General features: G+C 38.3%; 1 protein-coding gene and 1 non-coding gene across 3 annotated transcripts; both read right to left on the bottom strand.

The window, feature by feature from the left end:
* Positions 1-233: 233 nt before the first annotated feature.
* Tmx1 (thioredoxin related transmembrane protein 1) lies at positions 234-18530 on the bottom strand. Of its 2 annotated transcripts, none has more exons than XM_090345086.1 (8): positions 18309-18530; positions 14887-15002; positions 13771-13816; positions 12336-12464; positions 9803-9848; positions 9611-9712; positions 9262-9328; positions 234-1470 (listed from the first exon to the last, which is right to left on the bottom strand). In XM_090345086.1, exons 1-8 carry the CDS (start codon positions 18458-18460, stop codon positions 1205-1207), a joined length of 924 nt encoding a protein of 307 aa, XP_090201212.1. In that variant the 5' UTR covers positions 18461-18530; the 3' UTR covers positions 234-1204. The 2 variants fall into 2 exon arrangements, with proteins under 2 accessions (XP_090201212.1, XP_090201213.1); XM_090345087.1 differs by lacking the exon at positions 234-1470 and adding an exon at positions 6410-7083.
* LOC150055134 (small nucleolar RNA SNORA70) lies at positions 14622-14760 on the bottom strand. Its single transcript, XR_016537716.1, has one exon. It is a non-coding gene; the product is annotated as a small nucleolar RNA SNORA70 (small nucleolar RNA).
* Positions 18531-18582: the final 52 nt, after the last annotated feature.

Below are 18582 nucleotides of genomic sequence, written 5' to 3'. Positions count from 1 at the left end.
CACACATGTGTGTGTGTACAAGAGACTTTGAATATAATCATATGACCAGTCTGACAAACTTGACATAAATCATTTCTTCAGAGTTTAGTCACATAAAAAGTCCAAAAAGTTTCCTCTGAATAAAAAGATTTGAAAGTGATAAACTTCAAAATATAGTCCTTAATCTAATCTCGAGTATCAATGGCCAAAGAATATGAAATTGATATTACATATCAATTTTTATTACTTTTTATTATAAAGGTGTACAAGAGATTACAATTACATGAGTCAGATAGTAAGTACATTTCCTTCCATCTTCTGTTCCCTCACAGCGTCCCAGTCTCTAGCTTCCATTTCCACCCTAGACAGTTTAAGTTATAATGCAAGTTTCACAGTATTAGCAGTAGGGTTGTTCGGTGAAATTCACTTTCATTAAACTTGTACTGCTTTGAAAGTATATTACTTAAACATATTATTACAATTCTCAGAAGACTTGATTACTAACATAACATGTAAGAAATCTGTTCAGTAGTCCAAATGCAACCACATACAGTGATGAATGACATTAAAATAATCATAGCTGGATGCCGATGGCTCACACCTATAATCCTAGCTACTCAGGAGGTCGAGATCTGAGGATCAAGGTTAAAAGCCAGCCCGAGTGGGGGAAAAAAATCATTGTAAGCCTCGTCTCCAATTAACCATTCAAAAACCAGAAGTGGCACTGTGGCTCTAGACAGTACAGCGCTGCTAGCTTTGAGCACAAAGAGGCTCAGGGAGAATGCCCAGGCTCTGAGTTCAAGTCCCACAACTCACAGAAAAACAATCATGTATTCAGTGTACACTACGTATACAGTGAACTATGCAATTTGTGGGCAGAGACAGGGGAGGGATAAGGAAGGGGTAACACTGTCCAAGAGAAATCTATGCATTGCCTGAATTGTGAAATGGTAACCCCTCTGCATAACACCTTAGTAATAAAAAAAAACTATTTAAAAATGAAATCTGATAACTAACCATTCAAATCTAAATATATAGGACTTTAAAAGTTGAAAAGATGTATCTGCTTCAAAGTCTGATTGTACACCAAATAGCTACATGTAAACCCAACACACTATATATATTGAGTTTCTGGTGTTTCCACGTTAGAACATTTTAAACAATAATGTAATTTTATTATCCAGTGTTTTGAGTATAACTGATTTGGCCTGTCAGTTTCAACTACCTATTTAAACTTCTTATCTTGGGATGTCACCAGAAGACAAAACTCTGAGATAATCAAACAGACCTGGGGTAAACTCAATTGATGCCATTTCTCCCAATGCTCACACTTGCGTGTCCAGTAACTGGAAGCCTTACTCAAAATGGTTATAGTAAGGGAAATTACCTCAAATAAGATGTTCACAGGCCAGCTGTGGACTCCCAGGGATTTAGCTTTACTCTCCTGACATTCTTGGCTCTGCTCTCGTGCATACTGGCTCCATCCCCATTCTGTGGGATAACCACAAAATTTCATCATTCAGTAAAGAATTGCCCTGTCTTTGAGCTCATTTTAAAGAAGTTCCCAACATGTCATTGCCTGAAATTACACCAGTTCATTGATCATGCCATTACGCTGGGCTAGCATGAGCCTTAGAACTCAATCCTAGTAGGCAAACAAAGTTACTCTGGATGCAGGAGAAAGACTATAAATTTGGCTTCTACTGTGGAGGGAATAGTAATATAGTGACACAAATGTTCACCATGAAAGAACCAGATGATCCCTTTCCTTTTTCCTTCATTATCACAGTCAACTTTAGATAGGCGTCATGTCCATATAACTCATTTTTATATACATGAGATTAACTCAGGTATATTCCAACTACTGATAACCGAGTTAGTAGTATTACTGACACTAACAAAGACATCCAGGCCTTTTATACTCAGATGGAAGTACATTTTCACAAATTTGGTATGACTCATTCAAGTTTTAGATAAATCTCTCATTACTGAATCTTAATTTTTCAAGTTAGCAAGCTGAGCTGTGGCCGGGAGTGTGGCCTAGTGGTAGAATGCTTGCCCAGTATGCATAAAGTCCTCAGTTCAATTCCTCAGTACCACATACAGAAAAAAAAAAAAAAAGGTCAGAAGTGGTACTGTGGCTCAAGTGGCAGAGTGCTAGCCTTGAGGAAGGCCCAAGGACAGTGCTCAGGTCATGAGTTCCAGCCCTATGGATGGCAAAAAAAAAAAAAAAGAACAAAAAAGAAAGCTGACCTGTGATATCACTATGAAAATGTGGCTAAAAGTAACACCACACACAGGTAACTGAGCAAAAAGGAGATACAAATTTAATTCATTAATTCATTATTAGTGATAATACCGGTATGACCATCATTTGTAATAAACATAAAAAAATATTTAGACAAATGTTAAGGGCAGAGCTCTACCACTAACTCAGTGGTAGAGCACTTACTCAGCATTCACATGGCTGACTTTGATTCCAGCACAAGTTTCAAATAAAAAAGCTGCCCGTTGGGCTGGGAGTTTGGCCTAGTGGTAGAGTGCTTGCCTAGCATGCACGAAGTCCCGGGTTCAATTCCTCAGTACCACATATGTAGCAAAAAGCCAGAAGTGGTGCTGTGGCTCAAGTGGTAGAGCCCTAGCCTTGAGAAAATCCAGGGACAGTACTCAGGCCCTGAGCCCAAGCCTAGGACTGTCAAAAAAAAAAGAAAAAAAAAGCTGTTACTCAGTAACTACCTATCTTTATCTGCAAAGATGTTCAATTGAAAACTCTACCTTTAGAACTATAGCCATCATCACATCAAGCATTCTTAAAAAAAAAAAAAAAGAGCTAAATCAAAGTTTATTGCAAAAACTCTACTTTATAGACCATGGCATTGTTAGGATGCCCTACTAAGCAGTAAATTGAATTAAAAAATTTGTTCACAAATGTTTACTATATGTGCAAATATACCTTCTTATGCACAGGACTTAAAGGCACAGCATGAGGAAAATGCTTTTGAAAGCATCATTTACCTTGCTTTCTTAATGTAGTAATATCAAGGGTGCAAAATATTGAATAATTACATTAGCTCCAAATAGATATACCATTTCAAGACATTTGTGGGGGGTTTTTTGTTTTGTTTTTTTTGTCAGTCCTGGGGCTTGAACTCAAGGCCTGGACACTGTCCTTGAGCTTTCTCAATGCAAGTGCTCTACCACTTGAACCACAGCACCACTTCCAACTTTTTCTGTGTGTGTATGTAGTACCAAGGAATCCCACCCAGGACTTTTTGCATGCTAGGCAAGCATTCTACCAATAGGCCATACTCCCAGCCCCTGTTGCATTATCTTGACAGGAGTAACATTTAGGAACAAAAAAGACCAGTTAATTTTTCTACTAATACTGGAAAGACAGGACATAATTTGGAGGCAGAATTGAGTTCATATTTTTAGGAAGCCCTTGAAATTGTTCTGAAAGATATTCATACCTCTTATGTAGTTTTAAGGACTAAGTTAATCAATACAGAAAAAGTTAACAGGGGCTGGGAGTTTGGCCTAGTGGTAAAGTGCTTGCCTAGCATGAACGAAGACCCGGGTTCGATTCCTCAGTACCACATATATAGAAAAAAGCCGGAAGTGGTGCTGTGGCTCAAGTGGTAGAGCTCTAGTCTTGAGAAAGCCCAAGGACAGTGATCAGACCCTGAGCCCAAACCCAGGACTGGCAAAAGATAGGAAGGAAAGAAGGAAGGAAGGAAGGAAGGAAGGAAGGAAGGAAGGAAGGAAGGAAGGAAGGAAGGAAGGAAGGAAGGAAGGAAGGAAGGAAGGAAGGAAGGAAGGAAGGAAGGAAAAACTTAACAGGAACTCTGAGTAGTACATAAGAACTGATTTTTTTCCCCCCAGTCTTGCTGGGAAAAAATCAACATGTGATAAAAGACCGCATTCTCCACCAGACCATTTCTTGCTTCAGCAAAAATGATTATGGAAGGTGGATAGGCCAGAAGAGGGCAGGATGTTACGAGGAATCCACAAAATATATCTCAAAAACATCTGTAATTAATGCTATAGTTTTTCTAAGAATTTTGTCTCAAGACATAATAAAGCAAAGCAATCTATGTATGACAAGATGTAAGAGCTAAAGATACTGTTTATGGAAATAAAGACTATGCTGAGAGCATGGCCTAGTGGTAGAGTGCTTGCCTAGCATGCACAAAGCCCTGGATTTGATTCCTTGGTACCACATATTCAGAAAAAGATGGAGAGCCGGGAGTTTGGCCTAGTTGTAGAGTGCTTTCCTAGCATGTACTAAGGCCTGGGTTCGATTCCTCGGTACCATATACACAGAAAAAAGCCAGAAGTGGTGCTGAGGCTCAAGTGGTAGAGCTCTGGCCTTGAGAAAGTCCAAGGAGAGTGCTCAGGCCCTGAATTCAAGCCCAGGATTGGCAAAAAAAAAAAAATGCTGGGCTGGGAGTTTGGCCTAGTGGTTAAAGTGCTTGCCTAGCATGCATGAAGACCCGGGTTCTATTCCTTGGTACCACATACATAGAAAAAAAAGCTGGAAGTGGTGCTGAGGCTCAAGTGGTAGAGCTCTAGCCTTGAGAAAGTCCAAGGACAGTGCTCAGGCCCTGAGCTCAAGCCCAGGACTGGCAAAAAAAAAAAAAAAAAATGCTGAAAATGGTGCTGTGGCTCAAGTAGTAGAGTGATAGCCTTGAAAATGCCCAAAGACAGTGCTCAGGGCCTAAGTTCAAGCCCCAGGACCAGCAAAAAGGAAGAAAAAAACAGACTAACTGCTCAGTTCGTTTTGTGTACTACATATATTCTAATCAAAAACTTGACAATAACATCAATCATAAGCCTGTCTTGCCTATCTTGCTACATAGATTCTGACCAGCCTGTCTTGGACCCCTGAGGGGAACAGAATTTACTGTAAGGAGACTGTAAATCCAGATGACATTTAACATGAGGAAGTCAATTAAACAGCATGTCTTGCATCCACACCATTATCTCACATGTCGTAGATGAGATGATGGGAAAAAATACAATTCTGCTTACTTTCTTTGCCAAATTAATGCCACCCTTTGCTTGTTATATATCTAACTGAAAATGTAATTCTTCTAACATGGCATCCCCATACTGAAAACTGTCAGGCTATTCTTAATGTCATTTGCTGTAAAGCACATCCAGAGTGATTGCTGGCTAATGCAGTGTGAAGATTCCAAACTTCTAGGTAATGTCTAATAATAGTATTATAATATAAGCTATCTTCTTAACAACAACAAAAAACCTTGGCAAATAGACTAAAATAGAATGCTGGACTCATGAGTATTACTTTTCAGAATCATGTCACATGTCAGAAGACTGGTGCGTGTAACAGTTCTGGAGCTTGAACTCGGGATCCAAACAACTAGCTCAAGCCTAGTGTTTCACCACTTGAGCCACTGCTCCACTTTTGATTTTGTCTGAGTAGTTTGTGGGGAGTCTGAGAGTCTCCTGGACTTGCCTGCCTGCTCTGGCTTCAACACAATGCTCAGATGTTTCCAGAGCAGCTATAATAGCAAGCATACTTGTAAATACGCAACCCCAAGTTAGACTTGTCTTCATTATCAGAAAAGGGCTTTCCAAGGCATAACAGATTACACATCCAAGCGTCAACAGCAGAATAGTTAATATTCCAAAGAAAAGTATTTAAAGAAAACCTGTACATTACTGAAAAATCTATGAGCTTATTAGAAGGGAGTGTTACAAAAATCACTTATTACATAATAACTTATTCTGAATTCATTGTATGGTTTCCTCCTTTTTTGAGGCTAGTACAGTTCTACATTACATCTTTTCCTGCCTATAGGTAAAAATTATGTAAACTGGTTTGCTGATTTCCTCTTGTGACATACCACAACTAGTCAATAACAATAAATTTATCTTTCAAAAACAAGAATATATATTTAGTTTTAAAATTGACAATAACTGGATCAATTAAGAACTTTGTGTATGAGGACACACTGAAAACAGATTCCTGTTTCCTGAGAATGCAAACTTCATTTTATATCAAAGTAAGCTAAACTTCCAAAAACACACATTTTCCACATCAACTAAAAAAATAGGAATGTACTTCTTCACATTAAGCAAAATGCTAAGGAAAAATGAAGACAAGTCTCAGTGGTTGTGTAAAATCCAGAATGAGGAGCCAAAATTTTGTATCAGTAAATAGCTCAATTAGATAGTTCTCAATAAACTTCAACTTGAAACTTAAAAAGTACTGCTTAGCAACAACAAATATAAGTGATGTTCTTCATATCCAATTTAAAAAATGTAACCATGAAAAAAAAACACACACATACACTTATACACACACAACGAAGGCAATCAATCTTCACAGGTTCAAAAGGACATGATAGACTTCAAAAACAATCCTAAATCACTAGCATGTAATATCATGTGTAGAAAAGAAAACTATAATTAAAACAAGGTACTCTTTATTAGTTCCATTATCTAAAACCAAGAAGAAATTTTGAACTATACTTCTAAAAGATCACAGTTATCAAATATACAGTTCTTGAGACAATGGGCAGAGTTCCCATTTATGGGAAATATGTTCTTTTTTTCACACAGTGAAACTGAGAAAAACTGGATCAAATGAGAAATCTTTTTCTCTTAGTTTTAAATATCCAAATAATGCAAGTCTTTGGAAATATAATTTTTCATCTCATATTTGAAACAATAACTATACACAAATCTTATTGCTTGGCACCAGATTTTCCAAAACTAAATATTAACCCGCTGTTATGTAATATTCTTAGATCATACTGAAACTTTTATATCCACTTTATTTTCTGGTTGAAAACTCTTCAATTTAGACTGAGCCCCACAATATATAAGCAAGTCACAGCTTTCAAAACAAATGATCAACCTTTTGTTTTGTCAAAATCCTGTTACATATAAAGATGAACTAGGATTTATCTGTGGCCAACGAAGAACCCACAGTACGTTGTCTTATGGTATTCTGTGTAAAGTCTTTGTTTGGTCCTTCTTTATTTTCTGCTTCTTCTTCTGAAACATCTTCTTCATCAGCCTCTTGTTCCTCCTCCACTTTTTTCAAAGGTTGAGCAAATTCTGGCAACGTTTTCCCTTAAAGACAAACACCACAAGTGTGTTTTTGTTGATGTATTAGGTTTGCTTCACAATAAAATGAAGATCTACTGGTCCATGTGCCCATAAACTCCTTGAACATTTGTTTGGATTTTAAAAAGGAATAAAGTATTAAAGAAAAAAAGTAGATATTATATTTCCAAGGTACTTTTGTTTTTGGCAATCCTGGGCTTGAGCTCAAGGCCTGAGCACTGTCCTTGGACTTTCTCAAGGCTAGAGCTCTACCACTTGCACCTCAGCACCACTTCCGGCTTTTTTCTATGTATTTGGTACAGAGGAATCGAACCTGGGTTTTCATGCATGCTAGGCAAGTGCTCTACCACTAGGCCAAACTCCCAGCCCCTTCTAAGGTACTTTTTATTTAAAAAAAAAAAAAAAATTAGTTGAAGGGCTGGGAGTTTGGCCCTGTGGTAGAGTGCCTGCCTGGCATACACGAAGACCCAAGATCGATTCCTCGGTACTACATACATAGAAAAAAAAAAAAGCTGGAAGTGGTGCTGAAGCTCAAATGGTAGAGCTCTAGCCTTGAGAAAGCCCAAGGACAGTGCTCAGGCCCTGAACTCAAGCCCAGGACTGGCCAAAAAAAAAAAAAAGCTGAAGATCCATTCTGCAAATCTTTTTTTTTTTAGGGGGGGAAGGGCAGAAAAAAGGAGTATATTACATGACAGCCATACAAAGATAGCACTTCAATCCATCTTCAACCAACAACTACCATAAGGGTATAGACATGCACTACTGGCTTAAATTACACACCTATTTACAAAAACTACTAAGAAATAATGAGTCATCATTAGTTCATCATGAATGTTGTCAATAAAGTATTCTGCACTAAATAGCCTTCATATTAATTTGTAATTAATCTTTTGGCCTATATACTAAAACTTCAACTATACTGTTTGGGTTCCTAAGAAAACAAGAATCATAAAATTACAATTGGTTACATTCTTGTCTATGTGGTCTCATAAATGTGCTTTTCCTTACTCATCCTAATCTATATAGTCTTTTTAGAGGATTAATTATAAACAATGAAATGTATAAACATTAGGAGTATACAAATATACATACTATGTTCATTGCTGGGCCCGTTTTTATTAACCTAAATTTGGATCATGTTATTGAGACACAGAAAATAGAATTGGGCCAAAAAGCTTTTTTGTAGTCAATGATCCCATAATGCTGCAAATTCCAGAAAACCAAGAGTCAGGGTGTGCAGGAGAGAGGAATTAATAAGGACAAGCTATAGGAAAACACTCCTAGTCTATGTCTGGTATCCCTCTTTCTGTTAGGTTCATAGAACTTGGCCTGCATTCTATCTCATGAGGTTTGGGTGAATACTCTGGTTTACATCAGTTGTCTTCCACCAGGAGTGATTTTATCCTCCAAGCAACACTTAGCAATGTCCAGAGACATATTTAGTTGTTACATATGGACAAGATGATGTTGCTGAAAACAAGTAGGTTACTATGGAACATTTAACAATGTAAAATGACAGTCTATCACATGTAAAATTCATGTAGCATAAAGGCAATTTTGTCAAGACAAGAGAAACTGAGTTACAGTAACTGTTCAAAGCAAGCCTTTATATATACTCATTTTGTAGCACAGCAAATCCTCAATCAAGTATGGAAATTGCTTTTCCCAATATCCTACCCCCCCTAAAAAAAACTGAAACTGAAAATAAGCTAGAGGTAATAAACAATATTCAAATGTGACTATTTTACTACTGAATTCCTTCAAAAGCAGAATACATTCCATTTTTTTAATTGTAGCTATAACATTAAAATGACTTCATAAATAACATGAAATTTTCACACAGTGATACCAATGTAAATGCAAGCTATTTATGTTAAAATTATTCACATTGTACAAGTAAAGGAACTAACAATGTTCCAAAAAACCACTGGGTACCATTCTTCATACATGAATTGTCCATTTCCTCTCTCTTCCTTTATGCCATAGCTGAAAGATGACCACTCACACTTAGTAATCTAAGCTGTAAAAACACATGCTGTGTGTGGCTGTCTTTACACAACTGAGATTTATGAATTACCAAGAAAAAAAAAATTAGGGTTGGGGAAGTAGCCCATGCATAACATGCATAAGGCCCAGATTTTAATCCCCTGTACCACAAAGGAAAAGAAAATTGAATATACTTACTTGAAGAATACGGCTGTGATTTTTGCCTTTTTGAAGGACAAAGGCAATCTGCTACAAATATCATACACTGCAAAAATAAACAGAATCGTAAATGTACAACATATGGATACAGTCAGGCACCAGGGGCTTGAGCCTATAATTCTACTTAAAGAGGATATCTGAGGATTGAAATTCTGCTCAGGCAGGAAAGTCCATGAGACTTTTATCTCCAATTAACTACCAATAAATGCAGGAAGTGGAGTTGTGACTTAAATGGCAGGCAACAATAAAAAAATATATATATGGATATAATCTACCTATATTATTTCATTATATTTTTCTTCCTAGTACTCTAAAACTAAGTACTTACAAGTCCTAATAATAGTCCTGAAAGGAGCGTCACTGAAGCAAAAACTGTGTATGAGCCCCAAACTGGTAACCCAAGGTCTTCAATAAAATAGTTGTGGCAAGTCTGAAATCAAAAGAAAATAGAAACTCAAAAAGTGTTCATTAAAAAAAAGTGTTAAAATGCTTAAGAGTAAAGAAATATTTAAATCCATACCCTGATGTACATAGACAGCCGGAAAAGTGCTGACATACTACTCATCCTAAAATAAAGAGATTATTGAAAAGCTGAGTAAGATAAACAACTTTGCAATGTCTATATCTATATATTCTATTTTCTGCTCTATAATTTTCCCAACATGACAGATTTTGTCACTAGTCTTAATCAAGACTACAATATGCTTCTAATAAGGCTTGCTCATGAAAAGTAAGTTCTTGAATTACTTCAACCATCTGGTCTCATAAATAAAACACATGACAGTTTCCTCTCCTTTCTCCCTATTGCTTTGACATTCTTTTTAGCTTTCATCTGATGACTTCAATAACTTGAGTAACAAATTACAAGCTCTATGAAATCAGTTGGTAATAGTAATACTTATTCACTCTTGAAATCCTCCAAAACTGAGAAGAGAAGGGAGCTTAATGGAACAAGTTGTTAACCCGCCCAATTAAGAATTATTTCTTGGGGTGCCTGTGGCTCATATCTGTAGCCTAACTACTCAATAGGTTGATATCTAAGGGTCATGGTTGAAAGCAGTACAGGCAGGAAAGTCCATGAGATTCTTACCTACAATAAACAACCAAAATTAGTCAAAAGTAGAATTGTGGCTCAAGAGGCAGAGTACTAGCCTTGCACAGAAAAAACTCAGAAGTCAAGTGCCAGTGGTCCGTGCCTGTAATCCTAGCTACTCACGAGGCTAAAATCTGAAGATAAAGGTTCAAATACAGCCCACACAGAAAAGTCTTTGAGACTCCTATCTTCAATTAACCACCAAAAAGCCAGAAGTAGAACTGTGGCTCAAGTGGTAGTTAGAGTCCTAGCCTTGAGCAGAAAAAAATTCAGGAATAGCTCCTAGGCTCTGAGTTCAAGCCTCAGGACTAGTAGACACACAAACACAAAAAAATGTCTGTTAGGTTTGGTCCTTAGCATCTTCCCTCCCTGCAAAAATCCTTTCTTTTTTTTTTTTCTATTGGGCTGGGCACCGGCTGATGGCTCATAGCTATAATTCTAGCTACTCTGGAGTTTGAGGTCTGAGAATAAAGGATTAAAACTAGCCAGGGTAGACAAATCCATAAGATTCTTATCATCAATGAACCAGTCAAAAACCAGACCTGGAGTGCCAGATGACAAGACTAATAATACAAGTTAACAAACCAGTAGAATAACCAACCAAACATAATTCAATCATTTCACATAAGAACTAAAGTCTTGCTGGGCACCACTGACTCACACCTGTAATCCTCGCTACTCAGGAGGCTACGATCTGAGGACCTCAGTTCAAAGCCAGCCGGGGCACTAAAGTCCATGAGACTCTTATCTCCAATTTAACCACCATAAAACCAGAAGCAGCACTACAGCTTAAGGGATAGGGTGGTAGCCTTGAGCAGAATTGCTCCGGGACAGCGCCCAGGCCCAGAGTTCAAGCCCCATGATTTAAAAAAAAAAAAAAAAATTGAAGTCTTAAAGATAGCATGAATAGGGAAATTCTTAGGCTCAATAAAAACATTACCACCGGGCATGGTGGCTCACCTCTGTAATCATAGCTACTCAGGAGGCTAAAATCGGAAGATCATGGTTCAAAGCCAGCCGGGGACGGGGCGCACTAAAAGTCCATGAGATTCTTATTTCCAATGAACCACCAGAAAACCGGAAGTGGCACTGTGGTTCAAGGGGTAGAGTGTCATCCTTGAGCTGATGAGCTCAGAGACAACTCCCAGAGTTCAAGTTCTAAGACCAACAAAAGAAAAACAAAAAAACACCATTATTCAGTCTTTAGAAAGTTAAAAAGGTTTTAATGACCCTAATTCCTTAAAAGTCATTCAATTTTTTTTGGGGGGGTGGGGCTTGGGGCTTGAGCTCAGCCTGGGTGCTGTCCCTGAGTTCTACAGCTCAAAGCTATGCCCGAACCCTAGGCCTGGGGTATTGTCCCGGAATTCTTTAGCTCAAGGCTACTGCCCTACCCTTGAGCCAAGCCCCACTTCCTGTTTTCTAGAGATTAATTGGAGATAAGAGCTTTGAACCTTGATCCTCAGATCTCAGCCTCCCGAGTACGAGTACGATTACAGGGGTGAGCCACAGATCCCAGCTAGGCTAAAAGTCATTCAATTTTATAGACTGCTTCATCATAACTTAAAAAACATAAAAATATCATATGATGGGGCTGAGAGTTTGGCCTAGTGGTAGAGTGCTTGCCTAGCATGCATGAAGACCCAGGTTCAATTCCTCGGTACCACATACATAGAAAAAAGCCAGAAGTGGTGCTATGGCTTAAGTGATAGAGTGCTGGCCTTGAGAAAACCCAAGGACAGTGCTCAGGCCCTGAGCCCAAGCCCAGGACTGGCAAAAAAAAACCAAACAAATATATATATATATATATATATATATATATCATATGATTTAAAACAGATAAAATCCCAAATGTATCTTAAGAGCCCAAGAAACAACTCATTACCCATACTTTATGAACATGAAATATAACTATATGTTCTAATACTGAAATAAATAAGAAAAAAAAATCCCTCATACTTACAGAACAGAACCTGGACCAAACCATGAAGAAACAGGTTCAATATTCTTCCATTCCCTCTCACTTACGAAGTTTATGAAGTCCTTCTTAGTCCTTGGACCCTGATAGCGCCTAAATTCACCATCTTTACAACTAAAGAAGATCAGAATGAAATGTTAACATGTTTGCTATTTCTTCATCTCATTTTACAGCCCAAACTATCTTGGCCCAAACCACATTAACGGAATTACTATTTGAAAAGATACTAGAATAGTTCCTGACAACTGTTAACTCTTTTAAACTGTATGTTAAAACTATTCAGAAGGCTGTGGATCTGAGAGTCACAGACTGAAGCCAGCCCAGGCAAGAAAGTCCATGACTTTTTTTTTTTTTTTTTTTTTTTGCCAGTCCTTGGCTTTCTCAAGGCTAGAGCTCTACCACTTGAGCCACAGCACCACTTCTGGCTTTTTTCTATGTATGTGGTATCAAGGAATCAAACCCAGGGCTTCATATGTGCCAGGTAAGCACTCCACCACTAGGCCACGCTCCTGGCTCCAAAAGTCCATTACTCTTTATTTCTACTTAACCACATCCCCTCCCCCCAACAAAAAACAAACCTAAAAAATGTGGAAGTGGGCTATTGCTCCAGTGGTAGAATGCTAGCTAGCCTGGAGCAAAACAGCTCAAGTTCAAGCCTCAGAACTGGCACATGCATACTCATGCACACACACAGATAAAATAGAAACATTAAGGATAGTCAACCAAGATACAGATGTAACCAAAAAGCTGACTTGGTCTCATCACGTTAAATGAGAAGGGCTTCCTGGTACTAAAAGCCTACCAGATACTTATATTAAATTACAGAAGAAGAAAAGAGATTTGAGAGTTCCTATCTCCAATGTTGAAGATTGAGATAAACTAAATGAGTTGATACTGTATTACTATATAATCTTGTTCTTACGTAACTGAATCTCCACTACTCCCAAGAACAAGAGCACTTTCTTGCCCACTTTTTGAATGTACCACATTTCTATTATTTATGAGCCGGTTCTCAAAATGGAATGCTTACCCTGCACTCTTGAAAAGTCTTAAAGCCCCCGTGTTCGGTAATTGCATCCGCTTACTGTTATTTCTCCCCTTCATTCAGTACTACAGGACTCACTCCCACCCAGCAGGATTACACCATTTCACATGCTTATCAACTTTCAAACCAACTGCAAATCTTTAATAGGGAAGGCAACTGACAAATGCTTGTGAGAAGCATATGTCTGGCCCATCATTTAAGTCTCATATGCCCTGCAACCTGGACATGACTCATCCCTGAAAAGGTATCAAAGCAAGCTTTCTAAGATTGTAACTGAGATTATTTCAGCACTTCAACATCATTCAAGACTGATCTGTGCTATTCTAATTGTATGGTGCCACATCCTTTCCTGCAACTGAATCTTCAAATACTTACTGATAAATACTAGGAAGTGCAGTTATGATAAATCGTCCACTCAGTCCTACAAATCAATAGACAGGAGATTTTATATGGATCAATCATAAACTACTTAAAAGTTGATTCTGAATTATTGAAATGCTAACTAGAACATGAAAAGAGCTAAAAGAGTTCAACTCTGTGAACTACATATGAACTATATATTTAAAACAACTTTTAAAAACATACTACTACATATATAGTAATTAGAAAACTTATGAAACTAAACTACTGAAGACATAAGTACTTTATTAACTGTATTACTGGGTGGCACTGATGACAAGATTAATCTCTTGGTACCTCAGTTTCCTTACTTGCACAATGGGAATAGCTCACTAAGTTAAGGATTAAATTAAATAACTGCAAATGTTGTTGCAAAAGGTAAACAGTTAATAAGTAGTAGTTATTATTACCATTTGAGACAAGGCAGCCAGAAACCCAGGTTTATTATAACCACCAAGAACAAAACTGACTGGTCTGAGAAAGAAAACAGCCTAAAGGGCAAAAGCTACCACTTGTGAAGGGACTAAGTCAAGAGCGTACTTGACCCTACAACGCTGAGAGCTTTGTAATTGACAGCCATAAACATCTCCAAATCATAGGTATTGAACTTGGAATTTATATTCAGCTCTCCTAGTTATAGACTATACAAGGAAACTTAACCACACACTTCTTATTCTGAAGATGGGTATGGACAGAAATGATGTTTTAGTTAAAAGTCCACTTGAATCACAGTGTTTTAGGACTTCTCAAAGGTATTTTACATGCTCATCGGGAGCCTAGGACTCATACACACAAAAAGAAGTTATATGAGCAAGAATGGGGGAGGGTAATATTTCCACAGTCCCTTAGAGCAACACATACAAGAAATGAGCAGTAAACACTTCCAAGGAATCTGCTTTTAGATACCAATGTACATTGGGTGTCCATCAGGAATGTGACAGTTCAAGTGGTCTTAACTAGTTGCATATTAGCTTAACTAGCTACAGACCATTATGTTTACAAAAGCTAATGAAAGTAAAGCCCATGCAATGTGGAATATAAGGTAAATACAAACAAATGGCAAGAAAGCAGAACCAATCAGATTTACAGTACCTGTTTGCTCTGTGACATCTACTTTTCCAATATTAATCTCAAGATCTTCTCCCCATTCAGCAAAACTTTCCCATTCTGGTTGAAGATTTTGACAAGCAGGACACCATGGAGCATAACTAAAGAAATACAGTTTTATATATACATATATATATATATATATGAAAGGTTAAGTCCTCTAATGTTCACTTAACAGGATAAAATATAAAATGGTAAAAAATATTGTTAATAATTCAGGGAGCACTTTTTACTTAGAAGCACTGAAAATAACTAGTTAATTTATGCAGATGCAAAAAGCAGTAAGTGTGGTTTAACAATCTGGATATCAAGAACTATAAATGATAATACTAACTAATAAAAAGTAACAGAAAGATACAAGTAAAGATACAAGGTTTTCCACATGCAAAACATGTATTGCAAAACTGTCAGATTTATTAAGACATAATAGACACCAAAAAACTCAAGGCTCGTTGGAATTCACCTACTTTGTTTTGTATATTGAATGTGTATGCTTATACTAAGGCCTGAACTCAGGGCCTTGCATTCTCAATGGACTCTTTCTGTTAATGGTTGGACCTCTCTCACTTGAACCACGCCTCTAGTTTTGGGTTTTGCTAGTTGAATGGAAAGTAAGTCTCTAGGATTTGTCTACAGGGCTAGTGCTAAATCACAATCCTCATATTTCAGCCTGCTGAGTAGCCAGGATTATAGGCATGATCCATTAGCACTGGCTGCCAATTTTATTTTTCTCCTGCTATCACAAATGCAAGGCACTAGAAAAATATAAGGTGCCAAGGGCCTTGACAAATAAGAAAATACAATCTCCAACTTAAAGCCACCATCACTTCTGAGAGACTGCCACAAGAGAACCTTGACCTGATGGAAGACTACTCACATACAGAGCAGCTAAAAATGTACAATTTTATGTAAGAATATTACTTCAAAACCTAACCCCCAAACAAATTTTGGACCAATTTCCAAGACATTGAGCTTAAAAATCCTAGGTCCAACCATATTAGCATTCTAATTATTTCTCTCAAATTAGTTATCTTTCAGGTCCTAGTTTCTTCTTTGAATTTTATTTTTTCTATTTTCTATCCTCTTATAATTTACAATAGCATATGGGACCTGTTAATTACAGTCAAAGTTTCTGTATTAAAAAAATAGGCATGGCCGGGAGTTTGGTGTAGTGGTAGAGTGCTTGCCTAGTATGCACAAAGACTCAGGTTCAATTCCTCAGTACCCCATACATAGAAAAAAACAGAAGTGGTGCTGTTGCTCAAGTGGTAGAGCCCTACCCGTGAGAAAGCCCAAGGACAGTGCTCAGGCCTTGAGGTGAAGTCCCAAGACTAGGGGGAAAAAAAAAAAGGCATGCAAAACACAAACCTGTATTGAAGCCAAATTCCTTAACAGTAAGTTATTTTACAATGAAAACATCTCTCCAATAAAACTAATTATAAATATTCTTCTGAAAATAATCCACTTGTAATTTAAAACAGGTTATTAGAAATACTATATCCTTTCTTTTCAAGTTGTTTCTTAGTGCTTTAAAAACTTTAAAAGTCACAATCTGTAGCTAAGAAAAAACATCCTGGGTTACAGTTTCAGGTAAGATGCCCTAATTTGGATTATCCAGTATTTTTAGTTTTACTCTCCTTAGTACATGAATGATGCATTTAGTTTGACCAGAACTAAAAATAATATCTACCTGTATTTATATATAAATTTATAATCGTGAGTGCTTAACATATTGTTTATAACTACATTTTTTATGGGCACAATCTAAGTTACATAAAAATGACTGGAAAAAAGGCTGCCACTACCTGGCGCTAATTACTCACATCTTTAATCCTAATTACTCCGGAGGCTGAGGTCTTAGGATTGCAGTTCAAAGCCATCCCAGGCAGGAAACGCCCTGACATTTACAAGTAAATCATTAGAAAATCAGGTGTGGGCATCACCAAATGGAAGTGGAGCTGTGGTTCAATGTGTAGAGAGAAAAGAGCTCAGGGGCAGCATCCCGGCCCTATATTCAAAACCAACTGGGGGGGTGGGGGGGATGGGGGAACCCACTGTCACTGGTCTTATTTTCCCCTTCCTTGAAGCTTTAACACAACATGTAAATTCATTTCAGAGTTGCAACATATGCATAATAAGCATTTTCTTCTATGTGAGGGAGGGTGTTTTTAATTACTCAGGAGTTCTCATTTAAATCTTCTGGGTTCTTCCTTGGGAAATGTCTACTTACAAGCCCTAATGTACGTACCTATGATACAAGAAAATACCTAAGCCTTGTTAAAGGGTATATCACACAATAATTGCATGCTTACAGTGTAAACCCAAAGAGAGTAATATCTGGATAGTAGTATAGTAATATGTGAGCAAGCCAGTTATGTATTTAAGAATCTATTTTTCTCATCTGTAAAAGGAAGAAAATAACTGCTATACAGGGAGAATTTGTAGGGTATGCAATAATGTATGTAAGGGTGCTTGGCAGTGTCCAGTACACAGTTAATATCCAATAATGGTGCTTTTACTATATCCTCTATTAATAACTTCTCATATCAATACTATTATCACTACCTCCACTAGCTTATTATCCAGAACAAAAGCAGATTAATTCCTACCACACTTAGAAAAGACAAAGTAGAATCATCACACAAGACATGCTCTTTTTGTTGTTCGAACCATAAATGACCCGGTGCTATGAAAGAGTTTCTCATAATTATGCTAATACATTAACTTAATCTCTTAAGACAATATCACCTGAGAAGGCCCCCAATTAAAGCATTCTCTACAGGGCAAGACTCACCCCTGAAGGAAAACTGGGATGCGAAACGAAAAGAGAAAGAAGGCAAATAGCGGGGAGAAAAACAAGGAAACAAAAGATTTCAAAGTAACCCAATTCCAACGAGGCACCATGTTTTGTTTTGTTTTGTTTTTAATTTTGTTTTAAAAGATCTTATCCATAAAACACACAAACTAGCCCCAAATGCTAACACAGCGAATGGGCCAATACATCTCTTAGGGGAAGATTTTGTTAAACATGCTCTTCGGGAAAGTCTGGCGGAAACTAAAAACCTATCTGCGAAAGGATCACCCTAAAAGAAGCCACATGTATATATATTATATATATTATATCTATAAAACACCGTAAATGGCATAATACGGTAACCAGGCCAAGCCCACCCCACCCACCCGCAAAGCCAGGAAGGAAGGAAGCTGGCGGGCTGGAGGCGCAGCCCAGTCCACGAAACTCCAGCGAGGACTTGAGACCCGGTGCTCACGGGGCGGGAGGGGGGACCCCGTGGAGGTGGGGGGCTGGGGCGCCGGCCTGGAGAAGGCGAAGGTGGAGAGTGAGCTCCGGGGTGCAGGCCCGCGGCCTGGAGCCCGGCCCGCGCCGACCACGGCCACCCCGCACTCACAATTCTATCATCCACTCTCCTTCCAGCAACTCCGTCCAGTTCTCGTCCGTGATGACGCGCACGTCGCTCCGCCGTCCGTGGGCCCAGGGAGCCCCGCAAAGCAACAGCACCGACACTACCAAGGGAACCACAAGACGCCCCGAGAGCGACATGTCGGCGGATCGCCCACCCCTCTCAGCCCGCGCGGCAGCCCCACCTCCCCGCAGAAGCTCCCGCTTCCGGCCTCGGGCGCCGCTCTGCGCATGCTCACAGGGAGCACCTCCAGTGCGCATGT

Source organism: Megascapheus bottae, chromosome 14, assembly GCF_031878675.1.
Source record: "Megascapheus bottae isolate mThoBot1 chromosome 14, mThoBot2.hap1, whole genome shotgun sequence".
Lineage (NCBI taxonomy): Eukaryota > Metazoa > Chordata > Mammalia > Rodentia > Geomyidae > Megascapheus > Megascapheus bottae.
This window is presented reverse-complemented; position numbering and strand designations above follow the sequence as displayed.